Source organism: Saccopteryx leptura, chromosome 10 (assembly GCF_036850995.1).
Source record: "Saccopteryx leptura isolate mSacLep1 chromosome 10, mSacLep1_pri_phased_curated, whole genome shotgun sequence".
Classification (NCBI taxonomy): Eukaryota; Metazoa; Chordata; class Mammalia; order Chiroptera; family Emballonuridae; genus Saccopteryx; species Saccopteryx leptura.
In genome coordinates, this window is record NC_089512.1 from 23,860,087 (window position 1) to 23,874,082 (window position 13,996).

The 13,996-nt window shown below is 42.5% G+C and overlaps 1 protein-coding gene across 1 annotated transcript in view; it reads right to left on the bottom strand.

Annotated features, from left to right (window-relative positions):
• Positions 1 to 2,537: 2,537 nt before the first annotated feature.
• The window catches only part of LRRC3B (leucine rich repeat containing 3B), a 92,288-nt gene continuing 80,829 nt past the window's right edge, over positions 2,538 to 13,996 (bottom strand). The window contains exon 4 of the mRNA XM_066350903.1: positions 2,538 to 3,780. Coding sequence (XP_066207000.1) covers positions 2,836 to 3,615 — 780 coding nt within the window. The 5' untranslated portion in view covers positions 3,616 to 3,780 and the 3' untranslated portion in view covers positions 2,538 to 2,835. The remainder of the gene's footprint in view (positions 3,781 to 13,996) is intronic.

The window sequence follows — 13,996 nt, forward strand, 5'->3', positions numbered from 1 at the left end:
AAATAGTGTAATGGATCTAACTTATTATTTTAAAAAAAAATCAGTTGTACTTGTGGCATTGTTAACTAAAAACATGCACATGGGAATCAAGCAGTGGGATAATTATTAACCTAGGAGGCCCCTCTTCCCTGCTTGGGTGCAGAGCATTACAACCTGCAACGTGGGGGTTTAGCTTTGCCGCCTCCGAGCCAGAACGCGGCTGCGCCGTGACACCCCTCCGAGGTTCTGCCTGGGCGGATGCGTCGGGTCATTAGCTAAATAAGCTCGTTAGTCAAATTTTAGAAGGAGCAACCTGAAATGGATTATGTACTTTGTGAAAGCTCTTCTAAAATGCATGTGACTCACACACTCAAATAGATACAATGTATTTAAATTTTTAAAAGGTTATTTTAACATAGCCTTGATTTTCCTTTTTTTTTTTTTAAGATCAAAAAGATCAGTTTTATTCCTGATAGAGAATAGAGATGGCTGGGGCATTCCTTGGCCAGTTTGCTCTCCACCGTGTGAAGTACTGGCTTGAAAAGTCTCTTGTCTCCAGTGGAAACTTGGAGCAAAGGGAACCAAGTTCTCCCTAACAGGGGGAGTATTCAGGTAGGCCTCTTCCCATGGTAGTACTTACAGAGATGTATTATAATGTTGTCCTCCAGGGGGCGTTCAATCTTCAGCAAAGCACAGGAAGGTCTTCACAGCCAGTTAGCAAAAGCAGACAGTCTGGCTTCCCTGTCACTGGAATACAGGAGTTGTGGGGCCCATATCCTGAATTTCACATCTCAGGTTTCTAGACTAGTCTTTACACTTTCTAGAAAGACTAGGGTGGGCACAAAACACCCCAGGTCCTGGGATGGGTGTAGCCTGGCCACGTTGCTCTGATTGCACGACAGCAGGTTTTGGATTCACCGGACCTCGTGATCCATGCTGATAACTCTTTTAGAGACAGTTGATAAGTTTAAAAACTGTAATGCTTTCTAAGGACAGAAAGGTGATTTCCTGGAGGCCCAAAGGTAACCTAATATGGTTTGGAGAAGGCTGGGTGGGTCAAAATGGCAAGAAATACCTCCTTCCTACTTAAGGCCCACAAAGGGCTTTTCTCCCCTGTTATTTTTTAAACAAAATCACCACTTAGGAGCCTGCAAACGTCTAGGTCTGGGAAAGCAGCACTTGGTGCAGTGGTTAAGAGGTGTATACGTTCTAGAGTGGACTGCCTGGGTTTCATTTTCTGTGCTACTTATTTATTTACTTGTTTATTTACTAGGGTCCTGAATTTATTAAACTTCCATGTTTTTCATTCCTCATTCACAAAAGACTATCTCACAGGGTAATTGTTAGGACTACTCAAGAACCTCAAAAAAGTACTTGGTGCATGGTGAGAGTTCCATAAATACTTGTTCTTATTCCTGAGCCTGGACTCCAGATCCCCATGGGATAGCTTCACCTTGTCTCTCACTTCTCCCCTACATAGACTCCTCCACCCCAAAGACCTCCACGCCTCCCTGCACTTTCATCCCTTTGCTCCTCAGCTTTCTCTCCCATCTTCAGCTACGTCACCATTTGATGATATTCCACCCAAATTTTAGGGATTATTTGTAATGGCACCTTAACCCCCCCCCCCCATACACACACACACACACACACACACACACACACACACACACACACACACACACACTTCCCTACTCCAAGAACCAAACGAGTTCTCTCCTGTCTCTGACCAATATCAGGGACATAATATCTTGAGGTATATACATTTGTTAAAACTTACAGAACTGTACACTGAAAATAGGTGCATTTTTAAATATGGAGATTATACCTCTTTAAACCAACCCAGTAGAAACATAACAAGAAGATCTCAATCTTTGGACAGAGGAAATCTTCTTGGTTCAAATTCAAGTGTTCCTACTTTCTACCAGCAGGTCATCGAAACTCTTTCACCTGCAGTTTCTTCCTACGTAAATGGGGTACAGTTATCACTTTATCCTCTTGTAGAGAGAGAGGGTTGAGAGACAGAATGGCAGGATAAAAATGCCTTGCACAAGGCTTGTACACAATTGATGCTACATGATTGTTAGGACCCTCCTTTTTAGCATAGCTATTTCTCTGTTTGTCACGCACCCCTGTCCACCAGAAGGTAATGTTGAGGATAGAATATGTGCTACTTTTTTCTCTATGTTTCTAGCATAGAGTAGAATTAGTATATTTAGCTATAAAATGGCCTTTATAGCTAAACACCAACAACTTTTAGGTAACAAACTCCCAGAGGCAGCCCAGTTGATTGAGCTGCGGCAGGACAGTACGCTGCGTGTTATCTCCTGGGTTTACTAAGGCTCACTATTCTAAAGTCTGACAGATACTTTACTTAGTAAATAACTCAGCTATGGCTCCCCGGTGTACAGTAGAATTTAATAACACATTTTTCATTATGACAGTTCTTTAGGTTTTACCAGGGTTGTCTATTTTTCTTTATAGCAATGAAATGACCATACTGTTTTCTTGACCAATAAGTCACTCCGTTTTCCATGGTTCAAAGTTAAGCTTTTATTTGGTTTTTAAATTAAAAAAATAAATTTCATTATTAAATAGTGGAATGGAGCTAACTAATGTTCATAGAGTAGCTGACTCAGGAATATACCACTGGGGGTACAATGAAGGGGTGGATCACCTAAACTAAAATCATTTGTTATGTTGTCATGTCTGTTAAAAGTTCAACAGTGGCATAATTCAAAAAGAAACTGAGATACAAAGTTTTAAATGTTTACAATGAATGGGAGAAGTACACCACTTATTCTACTGCAATCGCAAACAAATTTCTTTCCCAGTGCCGGCCAGTCGGTTTGGGGACTATACCACAGTGCTAATGTCGTCAGGTTCATCTGCTTTCTTTTGCCTACTTGGCAGGGACTTCAAGTATTCAAGGTGTCTCCGGGCATCCTCCTGATTTTGCCTCACGTAATACACCACATACGAGATCACCATGGTGAACCAGCCAAACATGGTGACCAGCATGGCATAATCGGTGGTTTTTTTAGGGAGGTTACAAAGATCAGCATCATTGGCAGCATTGAGAAAGGGCCTCCCCGCATGTTCATCCAGCACAGAAGTCTTACAGATCACATTGTGGGCTGTCTCATGATTGGACGCCATGCTCCTCAGCACTTGTTGGAGGGTACAGTCACAGTGCCAGGGGTTGTTGGCGATTCTGGCCCTGGCCTTCAGGTTATTGAAGGCATTTTTGTGTACACTCTGAATCCGGTTGTCAGACAAGTCCAGAGTCTGCAAAGTTTCAGCTACTCCTTTGAAGGCATGCTCATCGATAAACTCAATGCCGTTTTTGGACAGGTTGAGAACTCTTAGTTGGTGGAGGTCCTTAAAAATCTCATTGGGAATAGAGGTGATCTGATTGGAATCCAGATACAATAAGACAGTTTCAGGAGGAAGATCTCTAGGGATTTCTTTGAGATTTGCGTTGCTGCAGGTGACATTTAAACCCCCGGAGGAAGAACAAAGACAGCCCTTGGGACACATACTGGCAGAATGAAAGCACAGTATCATCAGCACAAAACTTTGGAGGAGGAGACACATGGAGAGGGAACGGGTCAACCACAGGTCTACCAGATTCATGCTGGAATGTCAGCATAATCACAAGCCCATTCCTCATTTACTCCCAACAAATGAGCGTGGCAGTGGGTCCAGCCTCGTCCGCCTCGTTGGTTTCCTTCTTGCGAGGTTCAAAAGGCTGCCACTAACACGTGTGTCTCTTCATTATTTCTGTCCTTGCTTGGATACCTGAAGGAAAAGAAAGCAGATGAAATTAGCCTTTTTGGAAAAGGAAGTAAGTACACTGCAATTAAAAGTGCTCTCAGGCGTCTGGCAGTCTATGTGGGCAGGAGGGTTGGTATGCAGATAATTTCCATTAACACCATCGGGAGTTATGGAGTTATCTGCGTAATGGGAATCTCCTGTTCAAATCCCAGGTGTTGGCGAAGAAAACGGTCAATGAATAACAACGTTCCCAAGTTGTCTGATCTTGTTTTCAGTTGTGCAGAATTAAAGCAACCAGTCCGGATTTCTCTTGTCTCTTCTGGCTCTTCCCCTGAACCCATTCTAAATTCTACTGCAATAAAATTTAATGACACCTTTCTCCCTTCTTACAATAACACGCATTAATGTAATTTAGCCCTGCATTTGAGTGGCAATGAGAAATAACAATAATGCTTCACAAGTAATGACCACAGAGAGCAGTAGTATCTATGATGGCTTTTCAATGTATTTCCAATTTGGAATATTTTCTCTAAAGAAATATCTTACTTGAATTAAGAAATGAATGCATGCATTCCAACCTTCACAACAAAGTGTTGCTAGGGGGACTGACAGCCCAGGGAGGCTCTCTAAAGAAGCAGCCTCCCCTGTGACCTCCCGAGATCACACAATACCGGTGAGATCACACAATACCGGTGAGGTCGCCCTTAACTGAACTTTCAAAGGATTTTCTCTCTGTTTTCTAAACACCCTATCCGCCCCCTAATAGATCTTCCAATATGACACATACCTCCAAGCCCTTTTAAAATATAAAAAAATGATAAATAAGAAATAATAGCCTCTACGCCTTCTCCAATAGACTATTTTTTTTCTTCCCAATCATAAACAGGCTGGGGCAAAAGTAGGTTCACAGTTGTGAGTGTGCAGAGTTTATTCGTATATTATTATTTATTAATTATTGTATTATTTTCTGTATGGACAGTTGGAAATTTACTTTTAGCCCACCTTGTATATTATTAGTGTTTTAAGGGGGTCTCAGAAATTGCAAAAATTAAGAAATATGAGTAAGTTTATGAGCTTACTCAAAAACAGAGACAAGAATATAAACGAACCCTCAAAACTGCTCTCTCAAATTGGGAGGACAGGCATCCTTGGGGCCAGTTTGCAGAGCAGGTAAGCGGATCTTGGCGAGATGATGTGACTTGCCCAAGGTCAAATAGCGTGTAGGTGGTAAAGAATGGACTCAAGCCAAAGACTTTGTTCTGACTCATTAATCTCACAATCCTTTCTCCCAATTCCATCTGTTCTATGAGGAGAGTCAGGACCCAGGGAGCACTGCTTGTTGTGATTTCTGATTCTGTTATGCTGCAGCTCTATCCCAAATGGGGGATGCCATGGTGCTTCATTGAGGGGGCTCCTGCATTGTGTAGAGAGTCCAGGCCTGACTTCAGAGGATCCTCTCTCAGGAGCAGAGAAACAGCCATTCCTCCTAAAGTAGTGAACAACAAACCTCTTTCAGCCTGAGCAACAAATGACTGCGCAAACGTATCTTCTCTAAAGATCCCAGATGGATAAATACAGAGGGAAATGACTCCAAATGTTACCAAACTTGCAGAAGAGAAGATTAATGTGAGCTGAAAACATAATGAACTGGGTTGTTAATCATGGGGAAAAAAAATGAAATTGGCAACAGCAGAATAGTGTGGATGTGCTTTTGGAATCCCGAGTCCTTTAAATGCCAGACGATGCTAAAAAGGACCCCGTGGCTCGCTGAGCCCTCCACCTAGAGCTCATTTCATTCGCAGTGAAATTTTCTCCCCCTTTCATGTTTTCCTTCAAAAGTGCATTGCATGGCATTTAGGGAGTCTAATAATTGTCTAAATGGGGGAGAGAGAAAAAAAATAAACAGGTGTGGATGGGAGGACACTCAGAGATGAAGGAAGGTGGCAGAAAGACAAAGCAAAGGATGCTAGGAGCAGTGCATGAGAAGGATCCAGGAGATGGGAGAAATGAAGGTGACTAGAGAAAATGAAGGGTGTCTACATCCTCCAGAACTTCCATCATCTGAGTCTGAATGGCTAGCCTACATTCTCCTAACAGGTGGGAATTCTCCTTTCTCTGGCGGAACCTCCACATCTCTCTCGAGACAGATTAAGAATCTATCTGTAGAGAAGTGTTCTCTATTTTAAACTACAAGCTTCCTGAAGGCAGAGACTTGTGTTGCCTCACAGAGAAACAACAGTAAACAAAAAGTGGAAAGTACTCTGGGCCTGTACTGCAGCTGTCATCTTTAGTCACAGCATGCTGCCAGGCAAGTTTTTTTTTTTAAGATTTTATTTATTCGGCCCTGGCCGGTTGGCTCAGTGGTAGAGCATCAGCCTGGCGTGCAAGGGGTCCCGGGTTTGATTCCCGGCCAGGGCACACAGGAGAAGCGCCCATCTGCTTCTCCACCCCCCCCCCTCCTTCCTCTCTGTCTCTCTCTTCCCCTCCCGCAGCGAGGCTCCATGGGAGCAAAGATGGCCCGGGCACTGGGGATGGCTCCTTGGCCTCTGCCCCAGGTGCTAGAGTGGCTCTGGTTGCAATAGAGCGACGCCCCCTGGTGGGCAGAGCGTCACTCCCTGGTGGGCGTGCCAGGTGGATCCCGGTCGGGCGCATGCGGGAGTCTGTCTGACTGTCTCTCCCCATTTCCAGCTTCAGAAAAATACAAAAAAAAAAAAAAAAGATTTTATTTATTCATTTTAGAGAGAGAGAAAAGAAGAAGGAGAAGGAGAAAAGAAGAAGGAGGAGAAGCAGAAGAAGGAAAAGAAGAAGGAGAAAAAGGAAGAAGAAGGAGAAGGAGAGGAAGAGGAGGAGGAGGAGGAGGAGGAAGAAAGCATCAACTCCCATATGTGCCTTGATCAGGCAAGCTCAGGGTTTCGAACCAGCGACCCCATTGTTCCAGGTCAATGCTTTATCCACTGCACCACCACAGGCCAGACCAGGGCAAGTTGTTTAACCTCTCTAAACCTCACTTCCCTTGTCTTCCTATAAAGATTCAAAAAGCACCTAATTACAAGGTTGATTTTAGAAATATATGAGATAATCTATGTGAAGCATTTAGTACAATGCTTAATAGTAGTTAAGAATCAATGCTTATTAACTATAGTTACTATTATTCTCCTAGATACATTCCCAACTCCAAGCATAGTTCTTGACACATAGTAATTGCTAAATATCTGTTGTATGAATGAACCAATGAAGTACTGAAGAATCTAGATGTGCTTTTTTTCCCCCCTATGGTAATTACTTTTATTATTTTTAACATAAACATTAGCCCAGGAAATGTCTATTGGTTTTTATATCTAAACATGATAGTTTTGGGAAGAATCCTGAGTGCAGACTCCTAGTTGATGAAAGGCAGAATGGAATTCTTTCTTAGTAGGCTCCTCTAGACTTAATTATGGTTTCTTCAGAGTGGTCAATCCAATGGTCATAGTCACAGAAAAGAAATGGTTAGGGTATATCTTGATTTCTCTACATCATAGTCCAATCCCTCTTGATATAGAATCCTTCATGCTCCAAATGGCCCACCTACGCCTTAGATGGCATGCCTATTAGGAGTACAAATTCAGAGTATCCCTTGCATTGAGAGAGGTTGGACTCAAATGAAGTCTTTCATTTTTCTCTCTGTGATGTTTGATAAAAGGGAAATGAAAGCTTTGGGGATTGGCTAGATTACTGAACTGCTATGACTCAGCCTCTAGAGCCTCTACTCTCAGCCAGGACAAAGTGACAAGACACACGGGATACAGAGAGCTGAGCCTTTGGATGTCCAGGAGGCAGACTGTAAGGCCAACAATATTGAGTCAAGGTCATCTTCAGCAAGGAGAACAGAAGAGGTGACTCTCCCCTCCTGATTCTATTATGCTTAAATACTATTTCCCAAAGAATGAGCATCTTGTCATTGTCCTAAACTACTGGCTAGGTCAACAGTGGATCTTGGAACAGAAAGATATGTGGAGATGTGCCTCAGAGTAAAAACGTGGGCATTCTTCTGATAGAGATTGTTGTGCAGCAGCGTACAGAGCTAGAGGGGAGTCTGGAAACCTACAACTTTCTCCTGCTATTCCAAGCCAGGTCTACCCACAAGCCCAAAGTAGCAAACAAGCTATCCTGCTGGGGGGGAAAAGTGCCTCCTTACAAATTTCAAGAGTGAGTGGGCAGAACATAAAGAAGGCCTAAGATCCCACTGGTCTGGGCAGCAATAGCAGCAGCAGTCGCTGCCTGTCCTCCTGATAAGGAACAAGTACCACCAATGGGACAGACCAAGTTCAGCAGCATCTTTTCCACTTCCTAACTCACCGTCTGCAATTCTCAACTCCTTAGACTACTCTGTCTGTATCCCCTCATCCCCTTCAAATAGGTCTGGGGCAATCATGAAGCTACTGAATTTAGGGATGCGACATCCAGGGATGAGCTATGCCCCCAAAGAGGGCCATGTTGTCCTTGGACCCATGCCTTGCTTACATTGTCCTGTCATCCATGTTTCTGAGCTACAGAAATTAGTGCTGGGATTGGGTGTCAGCCGTCAAATACTGTTTTCTAGAAGAGAAATACAACAACGGTGCCCATAGCAGACTGCCTGAGAAGACTGATCTTTCAGTGGCTGATTAACAGTTCTGTCTTGCTTCCTGTGTCTTTCTTCTCATCGTTAGCAGGTACTCAGGGCTTCTAAGCTCAAAGCTTTTATGAACTCTTCTGAGATAACGGAGTGCACCAATTGAGAGAGAAATACCAGACAATTACATTCTGTGCAATTCTGCCACCAAACGGAAGAATTTGATTAAAAAGAAAGAAAGAAAAAAAAACACAGCAAAATGGGAAGGCTTTTCAATTTGGGATACAATTCAAATCAACGAGGAAAAATACTCATAAATTTAAACAGTTAAAATGAAAACTTCTGCATGGCAAAAAGGGAGACCATATAAAGTGAAAGAACAGATGATAAAATAAAGGGCTGATTGTTTTTAAACATACAGGAAGTTCTTACAGAGGAATAAGAAACTGATGCAGTGGAAAGACGGACAGACAAAAGATGTATACAAACTGGCCAATAAATCAGATGGAACGATTCTTCATCTCACTGACAGTAAACTAAATTCAAACTAACATACCTATCATCTTGGTTTAAATTGGGAAAAATACCTAATGTCAGTCAGAGTGAAGAACAGAGCGTTCTCAAACACTTGATGAGGGAGAAATTGGGGCACTCCTTCCGTGTAAGCAATTCAGGAATTCCTATCAAAGACTCAAAATTGAAGAATGAGACAGACTGACTTGTACTCATGTAAAGTTCTCCAAAAAGGACCACAAAGAGCAGCATGTACGTAAAGGATTCTTATAGCATAATTCCATTTGTGTAAAATTTTTACAAAGAAGGGATAAATATGCAACTGTAAGGATATATGTTTCCATATGTTTAGAGCATTTCTACACAGATGTAATAGAACCTATTCACAGTGGCTCACTCTGAGGGGTAAAACTTGGGGGGGCTGGCAGGCGACAAGGAACTGTCCTCCTCAGTACGGTTTTAACCCCTCGTGATATAAAAGTGTTTTTTGTTTTACAGTAAAGATTTAAAACATTTAACGTGAAAAGACAAGGGATTATCCAAAAAACCAACCCAAATGCACACCTTCAGAAAGCAACTTTTGAGCACATAAAAGAGTTGAGAAAACAACAACAAATTTTTAAAAGCTGAACACATTTCAACCCGAGGCACTGAATAAAGCGATGGACCACTCACTGTGCAGGCCCCATATGAAAACAGAACTTTTAACTCACAACCTGCAGCCACGGGCCCTGCAGCAGCCAGCCCAGAGCAGCCAAGCTCTTGATCCGTAACTGACAGCTCTCCTCAATTCTGTCCCTGTTTCCAGCTTCAGAATCACCCGGGGAAGCCACATCAGCTCCCCTAACCAATCGCAGCGGATGCTCTGGTTCTAATTAACCTGTTGCCAGCTTCCTCGTGCCAGGAGCCTCCATCGCGGCATCTGAAGGTTTTATTTTTTTTCCCCCAATAAAAATCTTTTACACTTTCTTTCCTGTGTTTGAGTCTCTGCCAAATGCAAGGGGTGGTGGCAAAGTCCTTTGCTATAAAAAGCTTGAAAAAAAAATGGCCTTTGCTTGTTCTGATTTGGGTAGTATTTATTTTCACACACACTAAGGTTGGAATAAGTGATATTTTCAATGCAACATTTCTAAAATTAGCTTTATTACCTATAATAGAAATTAGGTACTTATTTTTTTTTAAATATGCTCAGATTTTCAATAAACTGTGGGTTGCATAAACCATCGGTGTACAAAATTCCTGACTACTAATTTAGGGAGAGGTAGGGACCCAAATAATTCAGGTGAACAATCTATATCGGTAATTCTCTCTATTGCTACTCTTTGAGATCATGTTCATAAATAAAACATCTTAATCCACATCTTTTAGCACTAAGGCTCGCCGTACATTTAGTTTTACGTTTCTCCTCACAGCCACCTGTCATGAGACTTCACCAGGGATCCAAACTGGATATACCTAAATATAAAGTAATTTTTACCCATCATCTTCAACCAATCTTATTCCTGCTCTGCCCCAAGTCACCTGTTCTTCTCTCCTGATTGTTTTTAAACAGGTTTCATTTTTATTCTCCCTTCTATCTCTGCTTATGCTTTATCTTTCCTCCATTACATTATCCTGAAAAAGGGGTGGGGGGTTCCACACAGCCTGTGTGCAGTCTCACCTTCCTCCCATTCCTTTCAAATGTCAGGTTAAAGTAACACTCTCATCATGTATTCCTGCTGGTCAAAAAGCATTACTGGTGCCCTGTGGTCCGTATCAATCCTCCTTTTCCAATCCTGTCTCCCTCCCTACTTCCTTACCCAGACGCAGAAACCTGAGCTCAATCAACACAGGTCAATCATCAGAAAGCGGATGATGAATGACACTTGAAATACGAGATTTATCAAAAACCATTTTCACTGAAGAGCTCTGCAGCTTGGAACAGCTTTCCTGGTTTCACATCTGACCATGACGATCAGGCCTGTGAGTCACTTAGACGGCCCGTTACTAATAGCCGTGTGATCATTTAGTTTAGGATATGAACTGATGAGGTACACAGATGCAGGAAGAAACTGAGGGTCCTTATATTTAATAAGAGTATAATCTGCTTGCAGATCCAGAATTGTTTAAGGTTGGGAGCTTCCCAAACCTACACATTCTCCCTTCTCTAATATCCTAGCCCAGTGGTCGGCAAACTCATTAGTCAACAGAACCAAATATCAACAGTACAATGATTGAAACTTCTTTCGAGAGCCAAATTTTTTAAACTTAAACTCTATAGGTAGGTACATTCCGTACTGAGATACTGTCCGCATGTGGTATTTTGTGGAAGAGCCACACTCAAGGGGCCAAAGAGCCACATGTGGCTCGTGAGGTTTGGGTTTGCCGACCACTGTCCTAGCCCCTACTATATTATTTTACCATTTTCTACTCAAATGAAAGGTATCTGTTCATGTTTACTACCAGACCATGAGCTTTCAGAGGGTAAGGTCCGTGTCCAAACCACTTTTGTATTCTCACATTGCCCAGTGTAAAAATTTAATAAATATTTATTGCAATGAATGAGGACCCACTCTCATTTCATCATAAAACAGTTGTCATTTATTTGGCACTTATGACATGCCAGGTATGAATTGATCATTTCATTTAACAGGATGCTACATTTGGAATTCTGACCAGGCTTCCGGTTAAATGGATAGAGAAATCCAAAGCGAGGTGTCAGGTTGCCACGTGAAGATTGGCTTACACATGTTCTGGGAGTCTGACGACTCCTTGGCCACTTCGAGAGTAAAAAGCATCAACAGGTACCTAGCCTGTCGCTTCCCCAAGAAGAAAAGAGAGTTGTTACATGACCCCTGGAGAAGGGGGTGCAGAATGTCTTAAAATAAGAACCAGGTTAGCTGATTATTGGGTGGTGGAGTTGGTTTTGATGTTGGGATGAGTCTTTACTCCCAGAGTTTGTCAGACAAGACATGGGGACCTATTTCCTATAAGGTCAGATAGGGCCACCTGGGCGAATGACATCCACAATGGAGAGCATCCTGTGTCCTGTCTCACTATCCCATCGGATGCCATGATAGGGTAGAAGGACCCCGGCAACAAGAAACTGAAGGATAGAGACTTAGATTTTGGGTAAGTGACTATCTGAAATATATCCACAACCAGGGGAGACTGATGAGTGGGGGTGGGGAGTGTGAAAGAACCCTGGGAGAGAAGTTATCGTCTGATAATAGGCTCATCTTACTAAATCTCTCAGTGAGCCTCTGAGCAGAGTACCTAAAACCCAGTTATGTCGATGTCCTGGGAGACGAAGGGTGGTGGAGAAGCAGAGAGGAGAAGTCAAGCAACTCACCACATCCCCTCCTTTCCCTTTGGGCTTGGAACAAAGAGGAAGGGAGAATAATTAACATTAAGTGAAATTCAGAGCATCGGTTAGCCTCTTGAACTATGCATTTTAATTATATTTAACTTGTACTTTAGTTTACATTCACTGAGTTTATGACAAAGTAATTGTAGGACAATCTATTACTTAAGACTAAGTACAAAATTATGAGACTGACTGACCTTTTCATTCAGTAACTAGAGGACAATGATTCCTCACACAGACTAGAGATTGAGGAAATCATAGAGGCAAGAAGTTGCATTTTATTCTGGATAAACATATATTTCCTTATGCAATCCTCACAATAGCTCCCAAAGGAAGTAATTAATGACCCTTGTACAGATGAGCAAATTGAGGCATCAAGAGATTATGCAACCTGCCCACTGTCATAGCTGCTCAGTGACAGAGACAAGATCTTCACTCAAGTCCTTTGGCTTCCAGAGCTTGTGTGGTCAAACACGGCACCACATGCCTCTTTATAGCTAAACTAGAGTAATTTTCTTTCTCCTTCTCAACTGACGTCATGAAGATGAGGAATAAGAACCAGGGCAGATTTTACACTGGAGGAATTCTTGCATGCTGAAAAGAATGACAGGTGAGACAGTAGGAGAAAGGGTTTGGTAGACGGAGAGAAGTTTTACCCCCGAGTCTCCCCATATGTGCATTACATGACTAGAGGATGAGATTTGGGACTTCTGGATTTTTTTAGTTTTCACTTTTTTTTAGTGAGCAGAGAGATGGCAGAGAGACAGACTCCCACATGAACCCTGAGTTGGATCCACCCGGCAAGCCCACTAAGGGTCAATGCTCTACCCATCTGGGCCCATTGCTCAGCTGCTCAGCAACTGAGCCATATTTTTTTAGAGCCTGAGGTGGAGGCCATGGAGCCATCTTCAGCACCCGAGACCAACTTGCTCAAGCCAATCAAGCCATGGCTGTGGGAGGGGAAGAGAGAAAGAGAGAGAGAAGGTAAGGGGAGGGGTGCAGAAGCAGATGTCACTTCTCCTGTGTGTTCTGACCGGGAATGGAACCCTGGACAACCACATGCCAGGCTGGTGCTCAACCACTGAGCCAATTGGCCAGGGCCAAGATTTGGGACTTTTGAACTGATGGTATTTAAATGAAATTTTGGAATTTTAGGTTGTCGTTCTAATAGATAAAGAGTTTTAGAGATGTTGGCATATGATTAATATATTTTCCATGGGGGATAGATAGACTGTTGTAAACTAAAAAATGTCCCCCAAAATATCTAGGTCCTAGTTGCTAGAAACCATAAATGTTATTTTACGGAAAAAGAGACTTTGTAAGTATGAATAGAGATTTGAGATAAAGGATTATCTTGGGTTATGTGGGTGAGCCCTAAATGTAATTATAAATGCCCTTACATTAAGGATAGTTGGGGTAGTTGACACAGAAAAGAATGAAGCAATATAACTACTGAAGTAGAGGTTACAGTGATGTGGCCACAAGTCAAGAAATGCTGGCAGTCACCAGCAGGAAGCAGCAAGGAATAAACTCCTCCCCTAGAGACTCTGGAGGAAATGGGCCCTGCTCACAAACTGATTTCGGTCCCATGAAATTGACTTCAAACTTCCGACCTTCAGAACTGTAAGACCATAGATGTGTGTTACTTTAAGCCCCGAAGCTTGTGGTCATTTGCTATCGCAGCCACAGAAAATGAACACAGTAGTAAGTGGGGAACAGAACTCAAAGTCAGTTTTACTCGACTTCCATTGCACTGGGTTAGAGACTTTTGCTACAACTCAATGCCT